Source organism: Frieseomelitta varia, unplaced genomic scaffold (genome assembly GCF_011392965.1).
Source record: "Frieseomelitta varia isolate USP_RPSP 00005682 unplaced genomic scaffold, Fvar_1.2 scaffold_399, whole genome shotgun sequence".
NCBI lineage: Eukaryota > Metazoa > Arthropoda > Insecta > Hymenoptera > Apidae > Frieseomelitta > Frieseomelitta varia.
Window position 1 is genome coordinate 100,453 of NW_025110144.1, and position 13,930 is coordinate 114,382.

The 13,930-nt window shown below is 31.2% G+C and overlaps 1 protein-coding gene across 1 annotated transcript; it reads right to left on the minus strand.

Moving 5' to 3' along the window:
• Nucleotides 1-7,255: 7,255 nt before the first annotated feature.
• LOC122531421 (histone H1, gonadal-like) lies at nucleotides 7,256-10,399 on the minus strand. Its single transcript, XM_043659340.1, has 3 exons — nucleotides 9,686-10,399; nucleotides 7,481-8,397; nucleotides 7,256-7,400 (listed from the first exon to the last, which is right to left on the minus strand). Exons 1-2 carry the CDS (start codon nucleotides 9,889-9,891, stop codon nucleotides 7,923-7,925), a joined length of 681 nt encoding a protein of 226 aa, XP_043515275.1. The 5' UTR covers nucleotides 9,892-10,399; the 3' UTR covers nucleotides 7,256-7,400; nucleotides 7,481-7,922.
• Between the last annotated feature and the right edge of the window lie 3,531 nt (nucleotides 10,400-13,930).

The window sequence follows — 13,930 nt, forward strand, 5'->3', positions numbered from 1 at the left end:
AAAAGTAAGCGACGAATTATTGTGTACTCGTTTCGGTCACTCGTTACGGTCCGCAATCAGTTGCCAGCGCAATTGGTTAACCTCTTGCGCTGGAATGACGTGTCACACACGTCGAGAATTGTTTCTTCCAAAATTGCAATATGTCCTCAGTTTTATGTATAATTAAGTATAACCCAAATAACAAATTTAGTACCTCGAAACAAATAATAGATTTATTACTTCTGAGTGATATCGTGTACCGACGAGTCGAAAAAGTAAGCGACGAATTATTGTGTACTCGTTTCGGTCACTCGTTACGGTCCGCAATCAGTTGCCAGCGCAGTTGGTTAACCTCTTGCGCTGGAATGACGTGTCACACACGTCGAGAATTGTTTCTTCCAAAATTGCAATATGTCCTCAGTTTTATGTATAATTAAGTATAACCCAAATAACAAATTTAGTACCTCGAAACAAATAATAGATTTATTACTTCTCAGTGATATCGTGTACCGACGAGTCGGAAAAGTAAGCGACGAATTATTGTGTACTGTGTTAAAATCCGCAATCAGTCGCCAGCGCAAGTGGTTAAAAAGCGGATCTCTGGTGCCACTTTATCTGCGCGTTGCCGCGCGAAACGACAGACGGGGACACGTGGTGTGTCTCCGCGCTGGCCGTCACGTGTCCGTGCGTGACTCGGCGAGAAACATTTCTATTTCGCGCCGTCGTTATCTCGGGGGCACGGGGGATCCGCGAATCTCTTCCCCTATGGTCTATCTATAGTCCCCGGAGGCGTATTCTGTCGCGTGATGCAACTTCGCGGTGCGAGGTCCTTCGAAATAGTCAAACGACGAACGAGGAACAACGTCACACACAACCGTGTTTCAAACGAGGCGAAGAATCTCGCGAATTTCACGGCGAACAACAGCGTGACTTTCGATGCCAACGACGACGAAAACTCATGATGCTCGGTGGTCTCGTTTTGAAGCAAGCAACTTTTGATTTGATTTATTCGTCGCCAGAAATTATATATAAACTTGAAGTTTATATATAAACCAGAAGTTGTTTATAAACTTGTTTGTATGGAGTATTATGAAATGTATCTATGCATTATGAATTGTACGAATATTATAAAATTGTAAAGAAATTCGGTACGTAGAATTCAAATTGAAGAAAACACTTGGATTAAAGGATCCTTGGATCTTCTAGGAACTTTTTACGGTCTTTAGAAACGATAAGATTGCAATCTATATATACTATAAATCACTATAGAATACAAATATTAAATAGTCTACTTATCGCAAAGGTGAAACTTTTCCAATTGTCGCAACCTAATAGTTCTCTTGAGAAATGCGGAAAATGTTTCTTAATCATTTAACACTGTGGGCACGCGGGTTCTAACAGCGACTTTATGATTCTGGCTATAAAGCGTGGATGTAATGTTTATATTTTGAATAGTAACAGTTAGTTTTATCAGACTCACACTGATGCTACAACTATGATAAATCAAACGTTAGTGATACCTAATGCGAAATAGACCATTAATCCAGAATCATAAAGTCGCTGTTAGAACTCACGCGTCCGCAGTGTTAAATGTTTAAGAAATTCAATGATAATAAATATTGGCCTTTAACAATAAAATAACTATAATAATAAACTACAAACTATAAAGTAACTATAACAATAAGTTTTGGCCATTTTTGCCATTTCTCGAAAGAATTGCTAGGTTTCAAGGACTAGTAGAATGCAATGCAACGCAATGAAAAAGAAAACAAAAATATTTTGACCTTGAAATTCAAGATCAAATGCAAGAGGTAATTTTTGCAGGTTCGTTAGGTATATTTCCAAAGGTGTAGAGTTCTGTTCATCTACGATAGCCACGGACAAACTTTCCTTTTCACTTGTCCCGTATAATATCTTATCGTATAAATACCGTATAAATATTCGGTGTCATTTGCTCAAAATCCCTCCAAATTGACGTGTTATTTCGGAGGAGAGCCCCCGAAACGAATGAAGAGGGAAAACTCTGTTGTTTCCTTCTTTATGGCACGGTGACAATCCGTGTCCGATCCAATAGAATTTTACAGAGGTTTAAGGTGTCCGTAGCTTGTCACTTACCTGACAAAGTAGTAAGAGATTAGAGGCTGCTGTTCAGATGATGTCGGTGTTTTCAACGTAAAGGGGTCGTAAAATCGGTCAAGCGTTAAAGTTAACGCGGGTTGGAATGTGCCAGAGGGAACTGATAGAAACTTAAATAGATAAGGATCCGAAGCTGAGGTCTTGAGCTTCAGTTTGATTTACACACACAGGGTGTCCTGGTAATTCGGTGGCAGAAACTCTGGGAGCTGACACTACGTGAAAGGAAGGTATGAAATTCTTTTCACTGAATAGCCTTTACCACCGAGAACATCGAATTTCATCCTTTGCAATTGACTGTCCTCTTCTGTGGGGACATTCTACTTAAAATGTAGCCAACAGCTTTCTCTTTTTGTAATTTGCTGATAATTATAGCGAACGTGTACATTGGTGCTCTATGATGCGACGTATATTATAATATAATATTATACTATATATAATATAATATTGTAATATACTATAATATTATAATAATATAGTATATTATACTATTATAATACTATAATAATATAGTATATTATACTATAATATACTATAATATTAATATATATTATATATTATATATTATTATTATATTATATTATACTATTACATAATAATATAGTATAATATATTATACTATTATATTAATTTACTCATTTTCGTACGTCATTATAATATTATAATATAATAGTGTAATATACTGTAATATTATAATAATACAGTATACTATACTATAGTATATACTTATACTATATATTACTATTATTATACTATAATAATAATAATAGTATAATAATATAATAATATAGTATATTATACTATAATGTACTTTAATATTAATATATAATAATAATAATAATAATAATTAATATATATTATATACTATATATTATTATTTTATTATATCATACTATAATATAATAATATAGTATAATAGTGTATTATACTATTATATAATAATATAGTATTATACTATTATATTAGTATATTATATTAATTATACTAATTTTCGTACGTCATTATAATATTATAATATTATAGTCTGTAACATACTATATACGTACGTCATTATAATATTATAATATTATAGTATGTAACATACTATTATATTAATTTACTCATTTTCGTACGTCATTATAATATTATAATATTATAGTATGTAACATACTATAATATTATAATAATACAGTATATTATACTATATATTATTATTATTATACTATTATAATAATAATAACTAATATATATTATATGTATATTATACTATAATATAATAATATAGTATAATAGTATATTATACTATTATATTAATTTACTCATTTTCGTACGTCATTATAATACTATAATAAAATATTGTAATATACTATAATATTCTGATGATGTAGTATAATATACTGAACTATTCTAATAATATAGTATATTATACTCAACTATATTATTATACTGAACTAATATTATCATATTGTAGTATATACTTATACTATAATGCATTATAATTATACTATATGCTTATACTATAATATTATAATACAGTGTAATATTATAGTATATTATATTATTATATTAATTTATTCATTTTCGTACGTAGAGTAACCTCCTGTCCAATTATTCTTTCCCTTGTCAAGTATAGAATCAGCTAAATTTCTAGTGATGCAAATCGGTTGACACTGAGTACTACCAAAATGGCCAAAATGACCAATTCATAATTTCAGATGCATGTAGAACGTTCGTAATGCATTTTTTTTTAATGCTTCAAATAATTTCTCGTAGAATGTGTAGAAAAGTATTACAAAGTACTGTGTAGTTATTATTAAAATTCTTCTAGCTTTTGTTTCTTTACCTTGTAATGTCTCTAATGGAAATTTTGATGCTTCAATCGCATCAAAATGATTCAAATAACCAGTTCATTAATTATAATTTTCAGATTAGACGTAGAGCAATGCGTTCTTCAAAGATTCAAATGATTTTTCGCGAAATGTATGAAAAGTACTTGCTAAAACTGCATATTATATGTATTATAAAGTTTCTCCATCTCTTTTTTTTCTTTCCTTTACTTTACTTTATATTTCGTTTCTGTCTTTCGTTTTTCATGGGAAATTCTGTGCTTCAGTTGTCGTCAGTTTTAGTGTTAAATAAAATTTTCATCGAGAATCGACTCGTTGTTAGAACGAACAGCATCGGTCGTCTTCTCTTGCGATTTGTTCAAACGCTCTCACACGATCGTAAATCACAATTTCGTCTCGGAATGGTCGCGCTACTTGCGCTGTGCGTTTCTTAACGAGCCAAGCTTTATCTCTATTACCTTCCCGAGCAATTAGGCGACTGATGGTTTTAATTCGCGATACCGTTATCGGTCGACGCGATTACCACGCGTTTATTCACGCTTCGCGGGGCCCTACGGTGATAATAAAATTCACGCTCGATCGATCCGTAAACGAACAAACGAATCCTTTTGTGAAAATTTTGAAGACTTTTCAGACGACAGATATTCTATGTAGTTGAAATTTCTTTTCTTTTCTTTCTTTTTTTTTTTTTTTGGATCTGATTAAACACTTGAGACAAGATCTCAACGTTTTATTAGAGTAAATTTTATTCCTCGAATAAAAATGATTCCTGTGAATCATTTTTTTTTTGTTGGACTAGATTTAATAAAAGTTTAAACAGAAGATCTGCCCATTAGATTTAAATACGATTTTTGGAAAGTGTGTTATTGAAAGTTTGTGCAATTCATTGCATCATAAAGCTTTTATTATTTTACTTTAATAATAAATTACTTTATTTATTATTTTTCTATTATTATTTATTATTTTACTATTATTTATTATTTATTATTTATTATTTTACTATTATTTATTATTTATTATTTATGATTTTACTATTATTTATTATTTATTATTTATTATTTTACTATTACTTTTTACTATTATTTATTACTATTTATTATTTATTATTTTACTATTATTTTTATTATTTATTATTTATTACTTTACTATTATTTTTATTATTTATTATTCATTATTTTACTATTATTTTTATTATTTATTATTCATTATTTTACTAGTATTATACTTTACTACTATTTATTATTTATTACTTCACTTTAATTTATACTTTAATTACATCGTAAAGTTTTGCCATTTTACTTTAATTCATTATTTAATATTTCGATCGTTTCTGAAACAATCGTTTCACGCTCCAGTCGTCGACAAGTTCGGAAAGAAAGAACCCTCGGAACGACATCGTTGGTAATCTCTTACGTTCTAAGTAGTTCTTGAACAAACCTCCGACCTTAAATAAGGATTCGGTTTTGTCGGTTGGTTGTTTCCGCCACCGGCACAGTGCATTAATAGTCTCTTCCCTAGATGATCGTGCGTGTTTATTGTCAAAATGTTTCTGGCTTGGACGACGATGCCTAGCATAGACCCACAGTGTGTTTCGCTAGGCGAAATAGTCACGCGTTACGGGCACACGTGTGCGTGTGCGAACGCATCATTAGCAAGACTATCATTAGCCAGCAAGGCCGCGAGCAGGGCCGTCGTTGCACGGAGAGACGGCCACCGCTTTTAATACAGTTGTTTACCGTGTGTTCTCTCCCTCGCCCCCTCCATCGCGGTATCGAAATTTTGGGAAGTCGTCGTGCCCCAAGACGAGTCACCAGCGAAACGTTACGTTAGACGAATTTAATAATCGTTAATTTAATAATTTAATGATAATTATTTACCTCTTGCGCTGGAATGACGTTCGAGAATCTTTCGTTGCAAGGTTGCAATATTTTTCTCTCGATTTTTTTTTTTTTTTTAAGTATATTTATTATTGTATATAATGGTTTTGGTCGCTCGTTACGGTCCGCGCAACCACCAGCTGCCAGCGCAAGGGGGTTAATAATCATTAATTTATATAATTTTTATGATAGTTATTAGTAATTATTAACTTAACAATTTAATAATAATTATCAGTAATTATTAACTTGGCAGTTTAATAGTAATTATTATTAACTATCAATTCGATAATTTAATAATAATTATTAGTAATTATTAATTCGACAACTTAATAATAATTATTAATAATTATTAATTTGATAATTTAATAATAATTATTTACAATTATCAATTTAATAATTTAATAATAATTATTAGTAATTATTAACTTAACAATTTAATAATAATTATCAGTAAGTTATTAATTTGGCAATTTGACAATAATTATTATTAATTATCAATTCGATAATTTAATAATAATTGTTAGTAATTATTAATTCGACAATTTAATAATAATTATTAATAATTATCAGTAATTATTAATTTGGCAACTTAATAATAATTGTTATTAATTATCAATTCGATAATTTAATAATAATTATTAACAATTATCAATTTAATAATTTAATAATAATTATTGGTAATTATTAACTTAACAATTTAATAATAATTATCAGTAATTATTAATTTGGCAATTTAATAATAATTATTATTAATTATCAATTCGATAATTTAATAATAATTATTAGTAATTATTAATTCGACAATTTAATAATAATTATTAATAATTATTAATTTGATAATTTAATAATAATTATTTACAATTATCAATTTAACAATTTAATAATAATTATTAGTAATTGTTAATTCGTCAGTTGAATAATAATCATTAGTAATTATTAATTTAACAATTTAATAATAATTATTAATTATTAGTTCCACAATTTAATAATAATTATTAGTAATTATTAATTCAATAATTTAATAATAATTATTAATAATTTAATAATAATTTAAATTCTCTCGCGTTATCGCGAGGGGAATTACGTTGTTACGTTATTTCCCGACTCTGTCGCCTGTCAGTTGACGTAAATTGTGAAATTATCACTTGGCCGGTGATATTAATATTAATAAGCACTATTAATCGATGCTGGCAAGTCCCCCTCCCCCTGTCAATTTTCAAAATTAATTCTCCAAAGACGAGTTTATTGAGTCACAAGTCGCGAAGAAAGTAGATCCTTAGAAAGAGGACGATTCTGTAGCAGCAAAAGCAGAGATACAAGTGCAAGAAGTTGGAAACGACGGATTGCAGAGTGAAAACGAGACGAAACATTTTATAAAAAAGAAAAAAAATGTATGTGCATCGGTCGATCTTCTTGGAATTTCCTTCGATTCTTCGTTTCTTGCTTAAACGAACTGCTCCTTTTTTTTTTTTTTTTTCCTTAATGAATTCCGAGGAGGAACTGCGAAGAAAGGAGAGAGATCCCAGCAGTGTTTAGCAAAGGCCACAGGCAGCCGGCCGGTTATATGGAAGTTGTTTCAAGAGAGCTGCAAACGTCAGAGTAAAACGGCGATGAGAAAAAGGGGAATGCAAACGCGTGTCGTCACTCACCGGGACACAAACTCACCTGCAAACGTCGCAGTAGACTCGCCTGTATAAATTTAGAAAACACGCGACTCGACAGATCGCCGTCGTCGACCAGCTGAACCACTGAATTCTGAAATCACGTCGCGAGCTGCTTATAAATCTTAAAACGTGTTCAGGACGATCGACTCGTAACGAATCTGCCACGCAGAGTGGAAGAAAAATTTCACAAGGTATGAAGGATATCACGACGATATACTTTCGCCCGTACGATCCTCACCGCTCGTACGTATTTATCGACCCATAAAGCAAGAGAAATATTTGTGCAGTAACCGGTGTTTGAACAGGGAAATGCGTTCGAATTGATCCTGATCTGTAAATGCTCTATGCATCTATCGCTCTTGCTTCAGTCTCTTCAGCCTTGTTCCAATCTTTGCCAGTCGATATCGGCGATGTAAAAGCGTGAACGCAAGCACGAACATCCGTTAGTCTTGCTTCTCTACGGAACTGGCAGAGATGGTTGAATGATCGTTGGATAAGTGGCTACTGCTGCAGCTTTTCGTCGGGATCGGTTGTTGTTTGGCCAGGTCGGTAACGTTGGTCGTCATCCCGAGCGCGTCGATTTCCCCCGGAAGCTGCTCCCTCCTTCTTCCTCGTCGTTGACGACTCCTCGTGGACCTGCTCCTCCTCCTCCTCCTCCTCCTTTGTCTTCCTCTGCCACGGGATCTACGACTTCGTCTTCGTGCGCGACGCGCTCTCGCGCGTCTCCTCGATTTTTCCCTTTTCTCTCTTGCTCTTCTTTCTCTTGCTGCTTTCGCCCTCTTCCGCCTTTCCCTCCGTTTCTTCAGTGCTCTTTTTCGAAATCTGTCCGCTTGGGGACAGGGGATCTCGACAACCGTGGACCTCGCCGCGTGGCCCTCCGGGCGTTGCTCGTAGTCCGGATTGTACGAGTAGCATCCCCTGGAAACGAGCGATTCAGAGTTTTCACACGTTTGTTTCACTTTGATGAGCTGTGATTTAGTAATTTCGCGTGTCTGTAGCTTTTATTTCATTTTGGCAAGATGAGAGTGTAAAAGTTAGTGTAGAATAAAAATAAATATAAATATAAATATATATATATATAAATAAATATATAAATAAATAAATAAATATATAAATATATATATATATATGTATATATGTATATATTTATTTTTATTCTACACTATATATATATATGTAAAGTGTAGAATAAAAATTTCTACACTTACAAAATTAGTAACAAAATAAGTAACAACACTTACGTAATAATTTCTTTTTTTTTACAAAATAAGAATATAAAATTTTTCTAATAACTTTTACCATCGTTAGTGATGAAAATGTAAAATGTAGAATAAAAGTTTTGACATTTCCAAAATAAGAATATAAAATTTTTCTAATAGTTTTCCATCGTTAGCGATGGAAATATAAAATGTAGAATAAAAGTTGACATTTCCAAAATAAGAATATAAAATTTTTCTAATAGTTTTCCATCGTGAGTATGAACATATAAAATGTAGAATAAAAGTTTCGACATTTACAAAATAAGAATATGAAATTTTTCTAATAACTTTTACCATCGTTAGTGATGAAAATATATAATGTAGAATAAAAATTTCGACATTTGCAAAATTATAATACCAAATTTTTCTAGTAGTTTTCCATCGTGAGTATGAAAATATAAAATGTACAGTAAAAGTTTCGACATTTACAAAATAAGAATATGAAATTTTTCTAATAACTTTTACCATCGTTAGTGATGAAAATATAAAATGTACAGTAAAAGTTTCGACAGTTACAAAACAAAAATACCAAATTTTTCTAATAGGTTTCCATCGTGAGTATGAAAATATAAAATATAGAATGAAAATTTCGACATTGACAGATCGTTGAAACTTCGAACACGGAAGTCTTTACAACCTCCTTTAAAAAAATCGCACAAAATCCTGCAAAAAGCTTCGATCCTACAATCTTACGATTCTAACATTATACGATGATATAATTACAATTTTCATGTAAAAAAGAAAAAAAAAATAAACGTTTTAAAACACACAAGATCCTCAAAATCCTTAAGATCCACAAAATCTCGAAGATTTCAATTCAATTCCATTCAATGTCAAATTCTCTTTTTTTTTTTTCATTTTTCATTCCTTCATTCCATGGTTGTTCCACGTCGAAGCAGTTCTGCTGTTGTTCGCGATAAAAAGTTTTTCTCATTTCGCACGTTTACCCCTTCATACGCTGAAGAATGCCATAAGTCACGCCGCGCTTGAGAGCGAGTTGAACGTGCGGCCTGATCTCGGAGTTGGGGATGTTATACTCCTGTGCAATGTAGTTGCTGATCTCCTGAGGTGTCGATCCTTGCACCGCCTGCAGCCTCCGAATAGCCTCTACCACTTGGGCCTCGATTTTCGGCGATTTCTTTTTCATAGTCATCGCCGAAACCACTCTGTCGAAACTGTAGAATCCGGCTTGACTTCAGGCCTCGATTTTCCCACGATCTCGCACACACGTAAATGAATAACTGATTCCAACATTCGGTACAGAGAATGTGTCTTTACTGGAAGATTTTCGTCGTTTACCCTCCTCCTCCAGTCGATTAAAATAATCTCACTCGATAATTTTAGCTTCGATTGAAGGGACACTTGCCGATTTTTCTTCGAAAATTCATATAAAAAAGAATGTAATTCACGACGAAGGATATAGTCGCTGGGCTGACATTTTGCAGTGACAACGTCGAGTCGAAACACGACGAATTTCGCAAACAACGCCCGTTTCCAAGAGACGATCGGCTTCTCCGCCTCGTCTCGCGTTTTCCGATTCGATTCCCCCCGATCGTGCTTTTGTAACTGGCGACGATCCAGCGAGGAGAGAAAACGAAGCGATTCCGGATCAATTTCTTCTCGTATCCCTCTGCTGCCGCTCTCTCTCTCTCTCTCTCTCTTTCTCTTTCTTCTTCGCTTCTCTTCTCCGCTGATCTACCTAAGCAGAAATAAAACAGCGCGAGAAGAGCCGCGGCAGACCTTTAAACGGTGACGTCACCGACGCTGTTTTCTCGTGCCTTCGTAAACGCAGCGCTCTTCCTGGCTGTGTTTGACTTGCAAATTGAGAGTGCAATTAGAGGACTGCCGTCGAAAAATTGCCGTTCGAATTATCGCCGGGACGTGGCAGAGAACCAAATCCAAGATACTGGGCTCCTAAACAGTCTACGTTCTACTGACATTTCAAAAATGGCACCTTTTTCTTTTTTTTCTTTGGGTGACAGCAATCCGCGTCAGCAATTTTTCCACGCGGAAAATTCATTCGCGTCGAAACAAAATGGCAGCTTCTCCTTTTTTTTACTGTTATTAAAATGGCAACTTCTCTTTTTTTTTACAATTATTCGATAGCATATTTAACCTCTTGCTACGCGCGTCGAGAATTCTTTTGTCCGAAAATTGCAACATTTTCTCAGTTTTAAGTATATTTAAGTATAACCCAGGCGAAAGTAGTAATAAATTATTGCTTAGTAATAATTTATAAATATTCATATATAAATATAAATAATGTAGTAATATGGTAATAATAAATTTATTAAAATATTGTAAAAATAAATAATACAGTAATAATAAATTTATTAAGCTATTGTAAAAATAAATAATACAGTAATAATAAATTTATTAAAATATAACCAAAATAAATAATACAGTAATAATAAATTTAGCAAAAATAAAATATAGCAAAAATAAATAATATAGTAATAATAAATTTATTAAAATATAGCAAAAATAAATAATATAGTAATAATAAATTTATTAAAATATAACCAAAATAAATAATACAGTAATAATAAATTTAGCAAAAATAAAATATAGCAAAAATAAATAATATAGTAATAATAAATTTATTAAAATATAGCAAAAATAAATAATATAGTAATAATAAATTTATTAAAATATAACCAAAATAAATAATACAGTAATAATAAATTTAGCAAAAATAAAATATAGCAAAAATAAATAATATATTAATAATAAATTTATTAAAATATAACCAAAATAAATAATACAGTAATAATAAATTTAGCAAAATTAAAATATAGCAAAAATAAATAATATAGTAATAATAAACTTATTAAAATATAGCAAAAATAAATAATATAGTAATAATAAACTTATTAAAATATAGCGACAATAAATAATATAGTAATAATAAATTTGTTACTTCTTAATCATACCGACGAGTTCAGAACGAAGCGACAAATTATATTGTACACGATTTTGGTCACTCGTTATGGTCCGCAGTCAGTTTGCCAGGGTAATTATACAATGCGGGTGTTGGTCTGACCATTTTCCTTCGAGCACCTTGGTCAAAACCGAACCACTCACCGATCAGTCAGAAAAAATATCGTTGGAATAATTATTTCTTCAAGCTGTTGCGACAGTAGATAAGCGATAATGAATTAACGATCGATCGTAATGAGTGGTTGGCAGTGAGTGACAAATGTCACGAAATTGTTCCGAGATTCCATTCGAACGAATTAATTACCGTAACGCCCGCGTAATTATACCCTTATCCAGGTGGTAAGGATAACTTCGAGGAGAAAATTCCCGTGCGAGTGTTGCTTAAGCGAAGCGGAATGAGGGAGGAGGGGAATAAAAATTACTAATATCGCGGAGAGTATGGGTATGGTACACGTTATATAACGTGTGCAATCCCGTGAATTAATTAATTGTTTGACAGGAAACATACTTTTCAGAGGAAGAAAAAAACGTCTTAGAGGGAGTTATTGAAGAATGTTGAGATACTTGTCAAAAGTGCATTATTTACGCGGAGATAAGTAGGTGCTATTAAGTCAAACGTCCTGTAAACTAATCGATCACGTTTTCATAGATCTTTCATTATTAGAATGCGGATTTTATGCATTTGTGAAAGACTGAGAGTTGAAAACGTGTACGCGTAATGCACATAATGTACGAAAATAGCTGTATAAGATATACAATTCTATATATATATATATATATATATATATATATATATATATATATATATATATATATATATATATATTTTTAATATATATATATCATATTTTTTAACAAATGTCATTATAATATGATGAACATTACTAAAGGAATATATGGAATTAAAAAAAAAAAAAAAATGTATATATGTACTATAACGTGTAATAGATTAAACAAATATAATATAAATGTAATATAATATGATAAATATTACTAGAGGAATGTAATCTAAAAAAAATTTGTTTCATCTGTTACACAGTATAATATAGAGTATATTTGTAATATAACATGTAATAGATAAAACAAATATATTATAAATTATAACACGTAATGGATAAAATAAACTTTTTTAGATTCTATATATTCCTTTAATGACGGTTCCTAAAAATTTCAAAATGTATAAAATCTGTATCCTATTTGTAAAATTCTCAATTACGCCGTATATCCTTCCATGCAATTGTAATTCCGTGAATTTGATTAAATTAAGAAATGATAGTTTCGTGGGTAGAGCTGCAATTATTTTTGTATTTTTATTCAACAGATGTTATATCATAACAAAACGTCTGATGTTATAATCGGATATTTTTTTTCTTCCTTAGAAGGTAGCATGTTCCTTAGAAGATTGATAATTCATTGCAATCATATATATATATATATATATATATTTTTTTTTTGATGGTTTAGTTGAAATTATAAAAAATGGCTTTGGTACTCTTGATTGCGATACATCGGTTGACATTAGAATTATCTGTTAAATCTAATGCGCAACACTTACAACGAATGTAATAAATAGTGATAAGGTGGCTTTTCTGACAATGTTTGCCGGATCTCCTGTAGAGAGCAGCACGCACAAACTCAGACTCTACTGGCATCTGGCTCGGTTTCATGGAATTTCGTGGCGTCATCGGGCACCTGCCATCGGTACACGTGATAATTAGAAAAAAAGAAAAAAAAAAGTGAAATAATTGAGGCTATATTTTCTTAGTGAATTAATTTCCATAATTTGAGGGAACGTGCTTGTATAAAAACTTGTAAAAAGCTCCACGAGCCTCTACGCTTATATTTTCTCGTTGTTTCACAGATTTCTATGTAATAAATGTGATTTTGTTTGCAACTAACTGATGACGAACTACATAGAGTCTTATTTCGCCTCAAGTGCAATTCAGAGGTTATATTGTAGAGGTTGAGGCTAAAATTTTAAATGCGTACGTATTTGTTGAGCCGGTGAGTTTGTACAGACATCGAATCAATATACTTATTGCGTATTTTATTCTTGTGTACATTTTTCCATACATATATAAAACATATATATATATATATATGTATATGTATATATACATATACATTGGATGTATATTTTATGAATATACATTTTGATAAATATTATTAAACTATTGAATATACACACAATATATATATATATATTGAATATTAAATATATTAGATAAAAAATGTATAATATAATTATATAT